Raw genomic sequence first — 18471 nt, 5'->3', positions numbered from 1 at the left:
TAGTCTGGAAAATGTTTTCTCCATCTCCTTTTTTAAAGCATTGTAGTCTAAGGCAGCAAGGCTCCAGCAGCACTCAAGTACCCATGGGGGCGGGGGGGGGGGCTGTTGGTAGGGGATGGCTTCTGCCCTCAGTCTTCAGCTTGGGTGACATCCTATCATAAATCCCTTCCTCATCTACGAAGGGAGAGGGTGGCCCGGCGTGGCCCTGAGCCTCTTCTTACTCTGACAATCGGTGCATCTGTGGATCTCCAAGTATGAGAACCAAACACATGATGGTGTAAGCTCCTGTAATCATTTCCTTAATTCCACTAGTATTTAGCCTCAAATGGGCCCAAAGCTCTTTGGGGCTTGTTAGAGTGGGCCCAGCTGGCTCCTTCTGTCTTTCAGGATCCAAAGGAGCCAGAGCCTGGGGCCAGGGAGCGCTTGGGGTTCTAAATCCGCAGAGGATTCATATTGGATTGACTGAATCCTAGAGCTAGCTGGCAGATTCCTCTCCGCCCCTCAACCAAGGCTATGATAAAGTCTGGAGATAGAACTCCTTTGGGTACAGGCCCAGGAGGGCAAGTCAGGTGGGCATGTCTGCTCATGTGTGATCCTCACATTGCCTTCTTGATCACCTGAGTCACTCGGAGAGTGGCCAGGATGACCATGGGGCCATTCATCCTCCTGAGGCATTGATGGAGGTGACAAGATTAGCATTAGGGTAGGGGCTTTTATTTCTGCCTGCAGAAGTTGGGAGAAAAGGCATGAACCCATGATTTCAGATAAGAGACCATTTACTACCTTATTTGACTTTCATTGTTTTGAGAAGCAGATTAGTTTGAATTACTGGGGAATATATATATATGCAGTTGGAAATCTGTCAAGTACACTCTGTAAATGGATCCAGGCTAACAGAGTGTTCTGAACAGAGATGCCTAGAACAAATAATTATGATTTGTTATCAATGCATCATCACTTTATAGTGTGTGACTATTTTTCCTAAGAATGTAATGTGTACTCACTATAATTTTGGTTGTTTTTTTTAATTAGCAACCGTTTATTTTAATTTAAATTTTATTTATTTATTTGTCAGAGAGAGAGAGAGAACAAGCACAAGCCGGGAGAGCAGCAGGCAGAGGGAGAAGCAGGCTCCCCGAGGAGCAAGGAGCCTGATGCAGGACTCGATTCCAGGACCCCGGGATCATAACCTGAGCCGAAGGCAGACGCTTAACCGACTGAGCCACCCAGGCCTCCCAGCAACCCTTTTCAATACAGATGGAATCAGAGTAAATTTCACTCTAGACCTATTTCCCAAACTGTCAGCATTATTGACGCCCCTATTTTTACTAGATTAGTGTCATCAGATCAGGCTTATAGACATCCCAAAGGTGAGGGGGTGATGCACTACACACTCGATGGGTGAGAACAGATGATGCCAGTTGCTGAGACCAAACCCGGTGAGAAATGACATCTGAACTACCCTAGTATTGGTTATTGGCTGGCCAGCATCTCACCTGTTATAAATTGACATTCATTTGTTTATGTCTTTATTGTTGTCATTTCCTCCACTAGAGCATGAAGTCTCAGGGCCGAGCACAATGCTGGGCTTGCAGAAGGGGCTCAAAATTGAATTAGCAAAATGAATGAATGAACAAATGAATGGGGATGCTGCTCCAAACCTTGGTCTTTTTTCTGAGTTTAGTTTAATGTGAATTGGAGTCTGATCCCTATGACGGACCTGATTCCAGGGCAGAAACTGGAAGCTCAGCTCTTCTGATCTAGCCCAGTTTCACCTTTGTCTTTCTTATGAACTACCCTCTATGAGTCAGCCTGGGAATTTCCCCCGCTTACTTTTTCTTCCTGCAGGAGGCAAAGGCCACAGCCCTGGAGAGCATGAGCAGTTCAGCTCCTCAGGTAGTGGCTCTCAATCCTGTCAGGCAGCACATGAGAATAACTGGGGGAGCTTAAAAGGTATTGACTAGCCCATCTCCACCCCTTTCAAGGTCCAATTGGTATGAGGGTGGGTCTGGGCAGCAGTATTTGTTAAAGACGTCTCCTGTGCAGCCAGAATTGAGAACCGCTGGAGTGGCGCTTCTTGAAATTATGTTGGTATCAAACATCCGGGTGGCCAACAGACACATGAAAAGATACTGAACATCACTCATCGTCAGGGAAATGCAAATCAACACCAAATGAGATATTACCTCACACCTGTCAGAATGGCTAGTATTAAAAAGACAAGAAATCAGTGTTGGCGAGGATGTGGAGAAAGGGGGAACCCTCGTGCCCTGTTGGTGGGAATGCACACTGGTGCAGCCACTGTGGAGAACAGTATGGAGGTTCCTCAGAAAGTTAGAAATACCATATGACCCAGTAATTCCACTTCTAGGTATTCACCCGAAGAAAACAAAAATGCTCATTTGAAAAGATATGTGCACCCCTATGTTTATTGCAGCATTACGATAGCCAAGGTAGGGAAGCAACCCAAGTGTCCATCGAGAGATGAATGGATAAAGAAAATGTGGTATAGGGGCGCCTGCTTGGCTCAGTCAGTGAAGCGTCCAACTCTGGATTTTGGCTCAGGTCATGATCTGGGGGTCATGGGATCAAGCCCCATGTCGGGCTCCATGCTCATCGGGGAATCTGCTTGAGATTCTCTCCCTCTCCTTCTGCCCCCCACCAAGCGATCTCTTTCTCTTTCTCTCTCTCAAATAAATAAATCTTTAGAAAAAAGATGTGGTATCTATACACAATGGACTATCACTCAGCCATAAAAAGAGAATGAGATCTTGCCATTGCCATCATCATGGATGAACTTAGGGATAACTATGCTAAGTGAGATAAGTTAGACAGAGGAAGACAAGTGCCATATGATTTCATTTATATGTGAAATCTAAAATAAAAAACAAGACAGACAAAACAGAAACAGACTCATAAATACAGAGAACAAACTGGTGGTTGCTAGAGGGGAAAGGGTGGGGGGATAGACAAAATAGGTGAAGGGGATTAAGAGGCCCAAAGTTATAAAATTACTAAGTCACAGGGATGAAAAGAACAGCATAGGAAATACAGTCAATGATATTGTAATAACTTTGTATGGTGATAGATGGTGACCGTACTTACCATGGTGAGCATTTCATAAAGTATGTAAATATCGAATCACTATGTTGTACACCTGAAACTAATACGATATTGTATGTCAACTATACGTCAATTAAAAATTGAAAGAAAAGAGAAGACATTGTGAGGATCAGAATCATCTGGGGGGCTGTTAGGCACCTGTTGTTGGGTCTCTCCCTAGGTTCTTTTTTTTTTTTTTAAAGGTTTTATTTATTTATTTGTCAGAGAGAGAGAGAGCACAAGCAGGGGGAGAGGAAGGCAGAGGGAGCCCGATGCGGGACTCGATCCCAGGATCCTGGGATCATGACCTGAGCCGAAGGCAGACGCTTAACTGACTGAGCCCCCCCAGGCGCCCCCCTAGGTTCTGATTTCTAGTCTGAGGTGATGGTTCAGAACGTGCGTTTTCTGCCAGGCCCCCTGGATGTGCTGCTGCTGTCAGCCTGGGCCACACTTCGAGAACGGCTGCCCCGGGACTGTGGCCCGGCCGCCCCTGATTCTCCCCGACGCAGAGCTTCCCGCTTCCCGCCCGAGCCGGGCCGGTGCTTCCTCCCTCCAGCCGCGGCACTCGCTCGGCCCGCCGCACTGGCCTGCCCTTTGCGGACAGGGTGCAGAAAACAATTAAAAAAAAAAAATCTACTCTTTTCAACCCAAAGGAGATTGGCATGCTTGGAAAGGCGTTTGATCTGAGGGGGACCTGGAGCGCCCTGCATGGGGACCAAGTGCCTGGAAGCGGACACATTCAGAGGGGGTTGGGCTGCGGGCTCTGGATGGGGCGGGGCGTTCCGGGGAGGCGTGCTTGCGGCTGAGTCCGGTGCTACCTCTAGGAATGGGCGAGCCCTTGAGGGGTCAGCAAGGCCTGGGCGTCGGAGCCTCAGAGTACAGCCATGGCTAATAAAAGTCACGGTTAATACAGGGCAATTGTTGGCCCTGAGCTGGGCAGACAGAGCAATGGGGTTCCCTGCGGATTCGTGTTGAAGTGACTCTAAAAACACAGTCTAGTGCATAAAAGTCACCTCGGCGTGTAACTGCCCGTAGCCTCTCGCTCCGCCAGCCTCTCGTAGACCAGGTTAGGGCGTGTGGCCGGCACCCCCGTCCCTGTCCGGCGTCTCCCTCGGCCGCAGGTTGTGGCCCCAGGCTAGCTGCAGCTGCGTGACGTCACTGCCACAGGCCCACGGGGCAGAGGCAGTGGCCTCGGAAGCGCCGGGCGAAGCAGGACCACGTGTGACCACTCTGCGTGTCATTTCCTGGGGAAGCCGGAGGGCCAGCCTGTGACAGGACTCGGATGAACGTGGATTCTCCGTTGTGATGAACTTCAGTTGAGGCCCTCGCTGCAGCCGCCCAAGCCTGCTGAGCGAGCGCAAGCGCTGAGCCTGCTCGTGACCCCCTGCCCCGGGGGCCAGGAGTGTCAGAGGGCTGGGTGTCACCGGCGGGGCGGGGGGGGGGGGGGGGGGGGTGGTTACTGTGAGGCTATGCGTTATATAACGTGATACGCAGATGAGAAGGTCATGGGTGCATTTGGAGCCCAGCAGGGTGAGTCAGTCCCCGTCACTGCTTTCCAGAAGTGTGGGGCTTGGCTGTCAGCTGAACAAAGCAAAATGTTCGTTCGATAGGTTACTGAGAGCTGATTAGAAGGCAGAGAGAGGTCTCCTGATTCATGACAAGAGCTGCCCAGAAACTGGCAGCTATTAGGGCAGCTGGGGTGATATTTCGGCAGGTGGTTCGGGGCTGCGGGGGTGTGAGTGACCAGAAAGGCCGTGTGACCCAAGACTCGCAGTCACCTAAGGCCAGGGAGGGTGACGTGGAAGTTGTGTCTCCCAGTGAGTTCCATATATTGCCTTTGAGGTTTGTGTGAGTCCTCCAGCACTTATTTTAAAAATGTAAACACTTCATACATACTGATGATGCCTGTTACTCAGTTTGGGCCTGGATCTTTGAGCTTTAATATACTGAGAGCTTCTTTTGAAGTTTTTCAGATTTGTTGCGGGGTCTCTCTCCTTGCCCGCTGGAGCCGGGCCAGGCACCAGAAGTAGTGATTATTGGTTACGCCGGGCTGTGGGAGGCTGGCCTGGCCCTGGGGAAGCTAGGATAAAGGGTTGTGCTTCATTAAAGAGAACCCCAACCCCGCAAACCCAACACACACACACAAACACACACACACACACACACACACACCTAAAAGTCCTAGCATAGAGACCATTTTTAAACCACCTTTCTTGTGAATGTAAAGTCGATTTGGTAAGTCTTGTAACAGGAGTGGAGGGAGTCAATGAGGAGAAGAGTAAGCTTCTGGGGTCAGTGGGCAGTGGGAGGCCTGGAGGCAGGAAAGATGAGGAGGTGGTGCTGGGGTGGCCCCCGAGAGGTGGGTGGACCGCTGAGGGTGGGCTCTGGTGGTAGGTTCTGGTTGGGATCCCAAAGTTGCTGTCTGATGGTTTTTCCACCGCCCCCTGCTTCTAAGCCCGGTGGGGGTAAATCCACACCAGCTCTCGTCCTGGTGAGCCCAGCAGCTGGCCGTGCCTTGAAGGCTTCGGTCTGGAGCCCTGCTTTGGCAAGGGGCAGAAAAGCAGCACACCAGGTGTCCAGGAGGGCAGTGTCTCTCTGCCCCAGGTGCGTCAGGACGATGTTGTGCCTGGTCGTGTCTGTGGGATCACGACTTGGGTTCTTCTCTTTCCGTCTAGACCTGATCAGAAAACAACCTGGACCACTGGCAGGCCAAGTCCTGCCTACTCTTGTTGGGGGGCCTTGAGCTGACTCTCGCACATGGATGAGCATTGCATGGCTTTTTATAGAGATTGGATATCATAAGGAAATTGTCCCTCTTTCTGGTTCTAAGGAAAATAAATTTTTGTTCACCCCTCCCATAGAGCGGAGAATATGGCTCCCCCTCTGTGAGGAGCCCGTCAGTGCTCTGGATGGAGGGCTTCTAGGTTTTCCTCCTGGGCAGGCCACGTCCCCGGCCCTGGTGTGTCTTGGGCCCAGAAGGTGGAAGGGCAAGGCAGGAAGCAGGGGCATCCATTAAATGCAGGGGAGACACTGGGCCTCAAGTCAGAGCAGGTGGGGCCTGCCTGGTGCCTCTGGAACCTCACCGCAGGGCAGGGCTTGGCTGTGTGGCTGCAGGAACAGGGGAGTGGGGGGCTGGAGGGCTCTGGATTGGGCCTGGGCATCATTGAAAAAGAGAGTTAGCCTGAAATGGGACTGGTGTCCGGCTCCCCTCCCCCCATGCTCTGGGCCCTGCGAGCAGGTTGCAGGGAGAGTGGGCACATTCTCGTCCCTTGCAAGGGTCTCTCTGGAAAGCAAGGCGGGGAGAAGGAAGCAGAAGGGGCGGCTGGCAAGAAAAAGCCTTTCCAAAACGAAGGTTGGATTTTCTCTGAATTGAACTGCAAAGTACGACCTCTCCTGTAGATCTCAAAAGCTCTCTGCAGACTCTGCCTACACTTGCTAGGACTGCTCAGCCCTTTGTGTGAAGGAAATGGTGGTGTTCCAATCCACGGTCATGTAGAGTGCTTTTCTAGGCTTCGGTGTCAATCATAGAGCACAGACTTTGAAAACTGGAAGCGATCTCTGAACTCATGTGCCGCTGAACAAGGGTCCCCTGACTGTGCCCCTGTCCGAATTCCTGGCGCCTACGATTATGTGACCTTCTATGGCACAAGGGGTTTTACAGATGTGATTCAGGTAAGAATTTTCAGGTGGGGAGATTATCCTAGCTTATTTGGGTGGGCCCCGAATATAACCACCAGCATCCTCGTAAGAGGGAGCAAGGAGCTCAAAGGAAGAAGAAGGTCACGTGATGATGGGAGCAGAGGGAGAAAGGGGATGTGCTGGAGGCCACAGTGAACAAATGAGGACAACCTCTAGAAGTGCATTTTCCCTGGGAGCCTTCAGAAGGAGCTCGGCATTGCTAACATCTTGATTTCAGGCCACGGAGACCAACGTTGGACCCATGTCAGTTCTTCCAGAACTGTAAGCGAATTAGTGGGTGTTGGATGAAGCCACTATTTGAGGTAATTTGTGACAGAAGCAACAGGAAACTGATACAGACCTCATTTACCTCAGCTCTCTCTTCTCAGAGATGAGACCTAAGCCCATGGGCAGTCAATATTTTCATGTGTAGTTTGTGAATTTGTTAATTATGTATGGGGACGGGGTGATGTTTCCCCTGCCTCTATGAATAAGACATGAGAGTTTTTTTCTCTTATTGGCCAGCTGACCAGAACAGGCCTTGGGATTTTAATTTTATGGGGTCTGATTGATAAATTGATCCTATGGGTTTGATAACCATATTTTCTTGAATCCACATGAAGGACTCTCACCTGATAGGAATGAGTGAATTTAGCCGGATAATTTGACAGAGGCTGTCCCAGCAAACCAGGGACAAACAGTCTGTTATAAACCATGATGTAGTGGTCAACACAGGCTCTTTGCTCTTCCAAGCTCCCTTCTCACGGTTCCTTACCCTCCACATCATAGGGGAGGAAAGGGGGTTGGAACCTTGCCACAGAGAGGTTTTCAGAAGATGCTGTTGATTTCTGACCCAAAATAGACTTGGGAAAGGCCTGGGTTCAAAAAATGAATACTCATTGCTTCAATCCTTGCAATAAACATCCTGGGTTACTTTCACCTCAAACCTCAGAGGATTTCGAGATACTTCAGAACATTCTGTGCCTTGTCCATTTCCCATCAGTTGGTGGAGAAATTGAACCAAACACTCTGGTGATAGTGAGGAGAGGACAGTGGAGACAGTGGAGATGGAGGGGACATGGAGGAATGCGGGGAGGGCAGCCATTGTTCCATGAGGACTTTTGGTGACGGTTGGGGTCTGAGGCATTAGTTCTTGAAAGGGCTATTCAAACAATTCTTGTGGCTTCATGATCACATTTTCCCATTGAAGACGTGAGGTTCTGTAAATTCCTCTTTATGGATCACAAGATCAGCAGTTATACTTCAATATGGCCAACAGCAGACCGCATGGTTTCACTTCCTCTCTTTGGCTATATTAAGCTGTGGGCTTCCTTGTGCTATCTAGCGAACACATCCCAGCCAAGGGAAGGTTATCTAGGTCTGGTGTGTTTGGTTGACCACAGAGAGAGCGAGGACAGGACTCAATTATTTGCATAACCCTCATCCTGGGATGATGAGGTATTTGGGGGTGAATTTACACCCTTGACATTACTTAGCTTGACCCAAAATTTATAGCTCGAACTTCAATCAAACCATGTCAAAATTTTGGAACAAAACCAGATATTCCCCCTTCAACTGGTCCTCGGAGAAAGAATAAACATGGATACAGTGTAACATTTACCCTTTGGCCAACAAACACCACTTTGGGGGTATTACAGCTTCCACCATGAAGTTACATAAGTCAATACAGCTTCCTCACTTGTGGTCCCCCTAAGTACTTGGACCTCAATTTGTGCCTGCCTCTAAGTTTCCATCTAGGTCCAACATTGTATTTTTCTCAGATTTTGTTTACCCAATCTGAGCTATGATTCCCTGGGAGCTCTCTTCCTTGTTAGCAAAAGGATAAAGCTAGGGCCCGTGGGCTCTTTCAACTTTGAGCCATTTGTTTTGGATATGAAAGTCCTAAGACTTGTCTCTAAACATTTCTCTCCCTTTTCACCTGTAAGGACCCCAGTATCTGAGTCAATTAGACGGCAAGCGTCATTAAGGTTAGCAACATGGATTTTAAAGGACATTTGGATGAGTGTTCTTTTCCATCCACCAACAGGGGGATACATATACACCTCTGCCCACACTATGCAATGGCCCAACAAGAGGACACGGGGACCCAGAGGGTTCACGTCACAGTCGCATGCCCTGGTCCTGGTCAAGTTCTTACCCTCTCCCACTTGGCTCCCTGTTCATATCAAGGAGGGCACTGGACCTAGGGGTCCAGTCAAGCCTGTCTGGGCGGACAGCAAGGGCAGGGAATCCAGTCGGGGGAGGGCTGCCGTTGGCCCTGTGCATCTGAGGACTTGCATGGGGTCCCAGTGGGCTCTGGGCAAGCTCCTGCGGCAGCCTCGGGTCAGGCTCACCCCCTCGGCTCCCTCCTCTCTAACGCCTGGCCACCTGGTGACTGCTGAGGGGGACAGAGGAGACATCAACATAACCTCTGGGCCTCTCAGGGGGAGTGAGGAGACATTTGTTTCGTACCGACATGACCTAGGACCGAAGTTCCATTTCCAGAGGACAAACTCTTCAGTTCGGCAAATCCCACAAGTGGTAATAAAGACTTGGAGAGTCACCCCCTTCCTTCACTTAACAATTAAACATCATATAAGACTGGAAACCGGGGGACTCAAAGCTTAACTTCCCTCCTATCTCCGAAGGGATGTTCCGTGGGGGCGAACATCAACCGTCCCACTGGCTAAAGACCCCAAGACCTCCTTTCCTCTTTGATGGGGCCAGGGCCAGCGAAATAGACATCACTTTAAAACCACCTCTCAGCTGAAGTATGTAAGTTTTAGCGAGTCACAGAAAAAATAGGGAAACTTACGCACAGTTTCCTTGGCCACTTCCCCATCTGAGTGATCATGCACCCAGTGCCGTCCCCCGGAGGGTGCTCCCCTATGAGGAGGGAAAAGGTGTGTCCGCAGCCACTCAGTCAGAGAGAGTGACACAAGCCCTATTAGGAAATCCCTAGAGGACGGGGATATAAATCCCGGCCTGGATTGCTGAGTTTCCACTGAAGGTAAAAGTCGGGCCTGGCAGCCTTCCCCAGGCGAGAAGCAACAAGGTCGAAGAATGCAGGGCTGCAGGTAAGAGGCTTTTGAGAGAGAGAGAGAGAATGGGAGAGAGAGGGAATGAGAGAGAGAGAGAGAGAATGAGAGAGAGAGAGAATGAGAGAGGGAATGAGAGAGGGAATTACAGAATGAGGGGGAGAGAGAGAGAGGGAGAGAAATCTGGGGGTTAGGACCCTTGGGTTCCATTTCAGGATGGAGCTTCAGGTGGCTTTCCTGATGTCTCTGGACCTTGGGTGCCTTCGCTGGGTGGCATTCCTCATCTCTTCAACCTTTGTTTTTCGGAAGGTGACCCTGACCTTCTTGGGCTTCAGTGTCTCTGTCAAAAACGAGCTGGATCAGAGGATTTCTGAGGATCTTCTATGATTCGAAGTGACAGGCAAAAATGCTGTGGGATCCAGTTAAAGGAGATTCATAGCTGCCGACAGGTCACCTTGGGAGAGGCTGTGCCTACGAGGCTTACCCTGAATTTAGAGGCTTTCTTCTTTGGAAGGTCAGGGGGTTTTCTGGTATGGCATGTTTTCTTTTTAAAAGTAGGTGTAACTTTTCTCACACTCGAGCTTTCAGAGCTGGCTGAGCGCCAGTGCTCCGGGTTGTCTTGGAGGAGTAGCAAGTGGATCATGGTGCGAAAGTGTGAGCCGTGGGACTGAAGGGTCTGTGTTCAAGTTCTGACTTTGCCTCTTCCTAGCTGTATGATGTCACGTGTGTGTCCATATCATAACTGTCCTTAAAAAATTCTATACTCTAGTGAATAAGGGGTACCATCTGAATAGAGATCATCTACCCAGTGGCCAGCAGCTTGCCAGTAATCGAAAGCCAGGAAGCATTAAGCTTACCTTCATCCCTTGCTTCGCTCTTGTGAAATAATAACACTGGGTACAGTTTTTTAAAATAAAGTTGCTTTTTATCCTCAATTATAATTAAATAAATTGCACAATTTATTTTTAACGTCTCAGTGTCCCCATCTGTAAAATAGTGAACTCAATGGGGAGGATCATAAGGTGGTGGGAAAAGTAAATGAGTATGAATCATGTAAGGCACTTGGAGTAGCTTGGCATACCGTGGGTGCAGCCGAAATGTTGGCTCTCACTCTTTGGCACTCTCTCTCGAATCCCTCCTTGGAAGTCCTTTGCTCCTCGTGGAACCCCAGCTCCCTCAGGAGCCCCCTACCTCGTGGCCCCCAGCTCTGCCACTGATGTGCTGTGATCCAGGTCAAGGCTCCTCTCTGTCTGGGTTTCCTCTTCTGTAAATAGGCAGTTGAGTGACTTGATCTTGCAAGGCCCTCCTAGCTGTGTGGGGGCCTGCAGTGGGATGCTGCCGGCTTCCGTCTCTGCAGTTCACCCCACCCCACCAAGCTCACTCTTGCCCTGGCCCGTCTCTCTGAGCTCTGCCATCCCAAGAGGGCAGTGGGCCCCTTCCTACCGGCTCAGGGCGATATCCCCACATGCAAAACAGAAAGAGCACCTTCTCTCATATCTCATTAGTTTTGTCTGGTTCCATTGCATTTCCAGTGTTTTAGCCTCTTTGGTTACCCTAAAAGGCCAGCAGGAAGCTTGGATAAGGTCAGAGGGGCTGGGAGGACAGTCTCTGCCCCATTTGTTCCCAGCTGCCTGGGAGCACCTCCCAGGCCCTACCAGCAGGTGTCCCCTCAACCTTCTGACTCCCGCCGGACTTCACACCCCAGCTGTTACACAACAAACCCCTGTGTGATCAAGACCCTCAGACCCCGTACCCCCTCCCCTCCCCCAGGCTAACAGAATCAGTGTCACATGCAAACGCAACTGACAAAGCTCGAGTTGTCTTTTTCTGTTACCATTACCAGGTGTCTGGACAGGGGCACATGGTCATGACAGTGGCTTTGGCCAGTGCTTTTCAACCTTGAGGGTGCATTAGCACCCCTGAGGCTTAGTAAACGGACTGTTGGATCCACTCAGATTTTGATTCAGTACTTGCGTGCAGGGTGTCCGAGGTAGAAGGTCCCAGGTGATGCTGACGCGGCTGGTCTGGGGACCACACTTTGAGAGCCACTTCCTTAGGCGATAACAAGAGGTTTTACATCCAGTGGCAAACTGACCAGGGAGTTGTTTCAGGACAAGAACGTTTTGAGGCCATTTTCAAAACAGAACTCACAGGGACCTGCCGGGTTTGACATGAGGGCTAGAGGCTGGAGGTCTTAAATAGGAGAGTTCTATTTAACAGATGGACAAACAGGCACAGTGGGAATAATAAGTATCTCAGTGTCTGGAACTTGACCTCAGGCTCCTACCAGTTTTGTTCTCCACTTATGAAGGAACAGTGCTTAACATAGGAGGGAAGAAGGCGGCAAAGGGCAGCAAAAAGATGAAGGGAATATGGAAGCTTCTGTGCCCGGCTGATGGGCCAAATCCAGCGGGGCCACAAGAGAAACAGTGATAGAGTTGTTGATCCTCTAGCATCTCAGAGTCCCTGCTCCAGTGGTTCTCAGCCCTGGCTGAGTGTTACCATCACCTGGGGAGCTCTTAAAAATCCCTGTACCTGGAACCAATTACATCATTAATGTTGGGGGCTGGGACCTGGGCTTTAGTAGTGTTTAAAGCCTTCCAGGCAGTTCTGATGTATAACCAAGGCTGAGATCCACTGCACTATTCCATCTCTTACACTCCTTACTGTCCCACCTTTTATTAACTCTTCAGGGACTCCTTCTTTCTTCCTTCAAACCCTGTGTTCTGAACCTGTAATTTATCTGATGAATTTCAGATAAATGGGCATTTTAGTCACCAGTAGCGTGAACAGAAGTCTGAGAATCTGTATTAAACTCCTTGCAAACGTTTCTGAAACATACTTTGGTTAAGAACCTCTGTTTCATATTAAGCATAAATAATTTCTTAAACACAAGGAGGTGAATGATTATGGCATTTGATTGTGGGCCAAAAGAGTCCAACTTGGGGCACGTGGGTGGCTCAGGCATTAAGCATCTGCCTTCGGCTCAGGTCATGATCCCAGGGTCCTGGGATCGAGCCCCGCATCGGGCTCCCTGCTCAGTGGGAAGCCTGCTTCTCCCTCTCCCACTCACCCTGCTTGTGTTCCCTCTCTCACTGTCTCTCTCTCTGTCAAATAAATAAATAAAATCTTTAAAAAAAAAAAAGAGTCCAACTTAAAACCAATTATCTTAAAACCAGTAACTTAGCTTCTGGATGTTGGTTTCACTCATCAGATGACAGGGATAGGGTAGGGAGCAGAGGTTCTTTGCTATTGTTAAGGATCTCTGGAAAGTGTTCATACCACCCAAAGTTTTCATGAAACGTCAAGGGGAAATTTAAGAATACGTGGACTTCAGTGGGGATTTCAAACTTGAGTGTACTCAGGGACCACGCAGTAGGTCAAACCTGTGAGGCTCTGAGTGATGAGGCCAGTGGCCAGCTAGAATGAGCTTGTCTCTTGGGAAAGACATTCAGTGAAGACCAACATTAACATTCTGGCAGAATAATGCATACTCACAAGCTGAACTGGCCCAGGTCCTAGTTCGTGATTTGCGGACTGGCTTTGACAGCTTCTGACAATATGATCACATACCCTCTGAGTGAAAGGGATGAAGGGCAAAAACTGGCCCTCCCCCCACTTTTATTTGTATTTCCTTAGAGGAGTTACTTAACTCCTGTAAGCCCCAATGTCTTCATCTCTGAAATGAAAATAATAATACATAGTTCACTCAATGTTGGGGAAATTAAAGGAAACTTTTGCCTACTGCCTGGCATTTATTGATGTTCAGTAAATGTTAGCTAACATCACCATCTTCAATATCACCATCATCAGATTATACAATTCTGACAGCAAAATTTCAGAAACCACACTGAAGGGCTGCAGTGATCAGGGCACAGGGATTTAATATAATCTCTGCTCTCATTCCATGTAGGCATCTGCCTACTCTGTTTAAGAATAAGCCAATCTAAAGACCAGAGCTTCTCAACTGCCTAGAAATCTTGTGGATCTGTCCGTAATTCCAATGCCTAAGTCTGAGGTGGAGGCTGAGATTTTGCCTTTCTTCACAAGTGATGTTGCTGGTCCATGGACCACACTTTGAGTAGCAAGGCTTCAGAATATTTGGGCTAAGGTTTTCTTACTTGGGAGCAAGCAAGAAGTGAATGTAAAGCGTTGGAAGGGTCCTGGATTTTGTAGAGCTAATATTCATCAGACTGTTTTTTTTTAAATGTCTGTGGTAGGCAGAATTCTAAGATGACCCCCACTACCCATGTCCTTGTATAACTCTCCCTCCCCCGAATGAGGGTGCACTATATGAATGTGATGGGATATCACCCTCATGATTAGATTCGCCTTATACCACAATTGCAGGTATAATTTAGGACCCTGACAAGTTGAGTTGAAGTTAATCAAAAGGAATTTTCCTGAGTGTGCCTGACACAACCAGGTGGGCTCTTTAAAAAAAAAGGTCTAGAGGTCATAGAGACACGAAGCAACATCTGATGCTGCTCTATTGGCCTTGAAAAAAAAACAGTCTTGTTGTGGAAATGGCCACAGGGCAGGAAACAGTGGGCAGCCTCCAGCTGCTGAGAGTGGCCTTGGCTGACAGCCAGCAAGAAAGTGGGGACCCCAGTTTATACAATCACAAGGAACTGACTTCTACCAATAGACACATGGAACAGAACCTTGGGCTTTGATAGTCTGTTACACACTCAGCAGAGACTTCATCCAAATTGAGACCAGACATCCGACCCGCGACAGAATGACTAATGAATGGTTGTTATTTTAAGTCACTGAGTTTGTGGGATTTCTACACAGCAATAGAAAATGAATACGATGTCCTAATTCTTCTCTTTGATTGCTGTACCTATCAGTCCAAGGTATAGACAACCTAAAACATCTCAGTAGGTTAATATGACACAAGTTTCTCTGGCTCATGCTGTATCAGTGTCATTGGTCAGCTGTGTCAGACCACAACAGTGTGTCATAGCCACTTGAGGACATTTTCAAAAGAGAACTCATGGAGACCATCTGTTGGATTGTTTTGACATGGGTGCCAGGGTTGGAAATAGGTGTTTCTCCTACTTAACAGAAGGAGAAACAGACATGGAGACACAATGGAGTGGATCCGTGGATGGAAGTAGACCTCAGCCTCCTATTGGGACGACCTGATAATCCTATGTGGCCACCATCAATAAACAAGGGCTCAGAGAAAAGGGTATTGGAGGGTAGGGCACCAGAAATGAAATGCATAGGCTTGGAAGTGACCCATGTCCCTCGCGTTTACTTTTCATGGCTATAACCAGTCATGTGGCCATGCCTCACTTTAAGGTACAGAGACGTGGCATCCTATGTGTACCCCAAAGTAGAAAAGTACCAGATACTGGTTGGCGTGAGTCTGTCTATCATGGCATGTTGCTCAGTTAGGTGGGAGTGGCAGGGGAGGAGGCAGGATCTCAGACGGTTCAGCTTCACAGATCTCTTCTTGGCACTGGGGCGAGGTGGTCGGGTGTCGAAACGCTGAGAGTAGCCAGAGGGGCTCTGTGTGTGAATGGAACGCTCATTCCCAGCCACTTCCTCCACAGAGGAGGGCCAAGGGCTTCTGGGGACTTTTTGGGTCTGTGGAAAACCCAGTCAGTCTGGGCTGTCTTCAAGCTAAATAGTGAGCTTTCTTGTGGCAAGGGATTTCCCCACACAGTAGAGATAAAAATTGTTTGGGTTTTCAATTGTTTGTTTTTGCTTGACTTTTATCTGCTCGTATGGACATGCTGAACACAGGGCTGGGGTAAGCTGCCACCTTTTGTGACCCTCAGAGGATAAGCCATTCTGGGTGGGCACATTTTCTAGAGATGGAAGATGATCTTTCAATGCATAAAGAGAAGATCCCCCCTTTTTTTGACAACTTAATTTTGGAAGGAAATATTTCTTTTTTTTTTTTTTTTTAAATATTCTATTTATTTATGAGAGAGAGAGAGAGCACAAGCAGGGGGAGGGGCAGGCCGAGGTAGAAGCAGACTCCCAGCTGAGCAGGGAGCTGGATGTGGGAATTGATCCCAGGATCCTGAGATCATGACCTGAACTGAAGGCAGACGCTTAACCGACTAAGCCACCCAGGCGTCCCTGGAAGGAAATATTTCTAAAATATACATAGCATGGTGAAAATTTATACTCATTGCAAACTGATGCCAAAAAATATACCTTTCATAACTTTTCTAACAAGAGTCTCATTTGGTGTTCGAGGTCCCTTTTCATTAGGAAAGGGGAATTAAACCTACTAGCACCATGTCATCTCCATCTTGCTGGCTCACATCTGCCTCTCTTAGATTTATTCAGTCTCTTTGGGGGTAAATGCTCAGGCTTTCAGAGTTTCTCATCTATTGCTTTCTTCTAGCCAGGAAGGAGTCTGAGAGTAGGGAAGCCATGTCCCCAGGGCATGATGGGGAAGGTGGCAGTCCACACCTGATGGCCTGGGGCCTTCACTGGTTTCCAAGGAGATGTCCCTGAACCTGGCTGGTCATGGGGTGTCCTGCTGAATCTACTGCTGAGGTCTGCATCTGGGAAAACCCTCGGTCTGATCTTGCAGCTGGGTCAGAGCCACCACAATGGCCAACTTGGGCCCACTGTGCCCCTCACTGGCTCCACAGGCTCTCTGTGTCTTGGCCACGGCCATGGCCACGTTTCTCCCCTGGCTTCGATTGACTACTTATGCGGGTGATACTCAAAATATTTGACAACCAGCAGGGGACGAGCACCAACCAATCAGAACAGATGCTACAGTATCTGTTGCTAGACCATGAGGATCTCCGAGGAGCCCCAAGAAAGGCATGGTAGCAGAGGGCAGAGAGCTTAGGGCTTAAGTAAGTGATACTTACCAACTGGTGGAGACATGTTTCCATATTTGGCCACACTGCTCCTTATGGACTGAATATCCAGCTCCAGGTCACCTTGTCCTTCATCACGGCAGCCCCAAATTAGCCCAGATCTCAGTTTACCTCCCCTTCCCTACAGGAAGCACAGAGAAATATCCGGATTTCTTCCCCATCAGTGAGAAACTGAGGCTAGCAGGCTTTCTGTCTCTTTGCATTCGGGTTTTGAACTCAGAGTCGGGAGCCGGCCAATATGCCTACTTCCTCTTGTGGTTTCCTTCCTTTTACCCTGGAGCCCCCCAAAGCCTTTTCTTCTACTTCCCCTTCCTACCAGGGAGGAATATGTCACATGCACTTCCTTCCCTCCTTTCTGAGGAGGGCTTTGCTCTTCCCTTTTCTTTGGGCCATAGTGGCAGAAGAATTGGAGATAGTAAGAGAAATACATTGGAAGGTAATTAAACTATTATCCTCATCACATACGTTATGCACTGCTCCAACTTAGAGAAAGAGGATTCTGAACAAAATTTAACTGTTCTTCATGATTCAGGGAAATCCTCACGAACATCAACCGTTTTGTGCTGTGACACCCTGATACCCTCAGTCAGGCACGGGGAGGTGGAGGGGACCGCTGGTGTCTGCTCTTAATGGCTCCTGATTGCTGTGCTTTTTGGTTCTTGCACTGTCTTAATGTTTATCTTTTCTCCCCCCGCCCCACATCGCATCTATCTTAATGTGTTTCTGTCTCCTGTGTTATTGGGCCATCAGCTGCCTCTCTCTTCCCTGGGTGCTCTCTTCCGCCAGCCCACTCCCTCTTTCTAATTTGCTACCTCTAATCTGCTTTTGATTAAGCGTTCTGGTCGTGTACTGCTGCATAACAGAGTGCCCCAGAATTTAGCAGCTTACAACAAACATTTTATTATAACTCATATGTTCTGTAGGTCATGAATTTGAGAGGGGCACAGCCAGGTGATTCTTCTGTTCCATGTGGTTTGATTGAGTTCAAGCAGTGAAACTCGGCTAGTGAATAGACTCTTCTGGGGAGTCTAAGATGGCTTTACTCACACGGCTGGTGCCTTTGAGGGGATTCCTGTGAGGCCAGACATAGGTGGAACGATGAATCAGACCCTCGACATGTGGCCTCCCCTACGAGGTGGTCTCACGGTAGTTGGACAGCTTACATGGTGGCTGGCTTTCCCCAGAGCAAGCATCCCATGGATGCCAGATGGAAGCGTTCACCCAGCATCATTCTGTTGGTTAGATACCAGTCACAGGCTGGCCCACATTCAAGGGAGGTGAGTTGGACTCCACATTTTGATGGCAGAGTGGCCCAGTCACATCGCAGAAGACCACGTATGATGGGAGATACTGTTGTGGCCATCCTTAGAAAGTATAATCGCCACTCTGAGAAGCGACACTCGTAGACACAGAGAAAGAGGTGCTGCAAGAGAGCTGCCAAGCTGCTTCTGTGAGTAAAATATCCGTGCCTTTGTGCCAGGATCTTATTGGCTCTCTTTTAGCTGTTCAGGTCGTTCTGTCCTTGTTTCCTCTGTCTGAGTTATATTTCAGGTGGACAAGTTTTCTGGATGACTGATAATTCAAATATCTGAGGTGTTTACTACATACACTCAGATCATAGGAGGGTGAAAGCCACCTTCAGCTTAGAGGGTGTGCGTCCTGTCCCATAACAGCACAGTGTGTCTGGTTCCTGACTAACGTTAACCAGAGCGTAGCCTAACGGAGCTAGGACCCCCATCCCCAGGAGAACTCAGAAGTCTTGAGTCCTGGCTCTGCTATTTGCTGGCTTTGAG

At 48.8% G+C, this 18471-nt stretch overlaps 1 protein-coding gene and 1 long non-coding RNA gene across 4 annotated transcripts in view; one reads left to right on the top strand and one right to left on the bottom strand.

The window, feature by feature from the left end:
• Window positions 1-4540: 4540 nt before the first annotated feature.
• LOC118532903 (uncharacterized) lies at window positions 4541-16934 on the bottom strand. Of its 2 annotated transcripts, XR_004915932.2 has the most exons (3): window positions 16670-16934; window positions 13317-13497; window positions 4541-5182 (listed from the first exon to the last, which is right to left on the bottom strand). It is a non-coding gene; the product is annotated as an uncharacterized LOC118532903 (long non-coding RNA). The 2 variants fall into 2 exon arrangements; XR_013441911.1 differs by lacking the exon at window positions 4541-5182 and having other exon boundaries at window positions 9956-13497.
• The window catches only part of IL1R2 (interleukin 1 receptor type 2), a 33139-nt gene continuing 24370 nt past the window's right edge, over window positions 9703-18471 (top strand). Inside the window, exon 1 of one of the 2 annotated variants that reach the window (XM_036087779.2) lies at window positions 9703-9857. In XM_036087779.2, coding sequence (XP_035943672.1) covers window positions 9844-9857 — 14 coding nt within the window. In that variant the 5' untranslated portion in view covers window positions 9703-9843. The remainder of the gene's footprint in view (window positions 9858-18471) is intronic. The other variant, XM_036087780.2, reaches the window with a different exon arrangement.

The sequence above is a fragment of the Halichoerus grypus genome, chromosome 10 (genome assembly GCF_964656455.1).
Source record: "Halichoerus grypus chromosome 10, mHalGry1.hap1.1, whole genome shotgun sequence".
Lineage (NCBI taxonomy): Eukaryota > Metazoa > Chordata > Mammalia > Carnivora > Phocidae > Halichoerus > Halichoerus grypus.
This window is presented reverse-complemented; position numbering and strand designations above follow the sequence as displayed.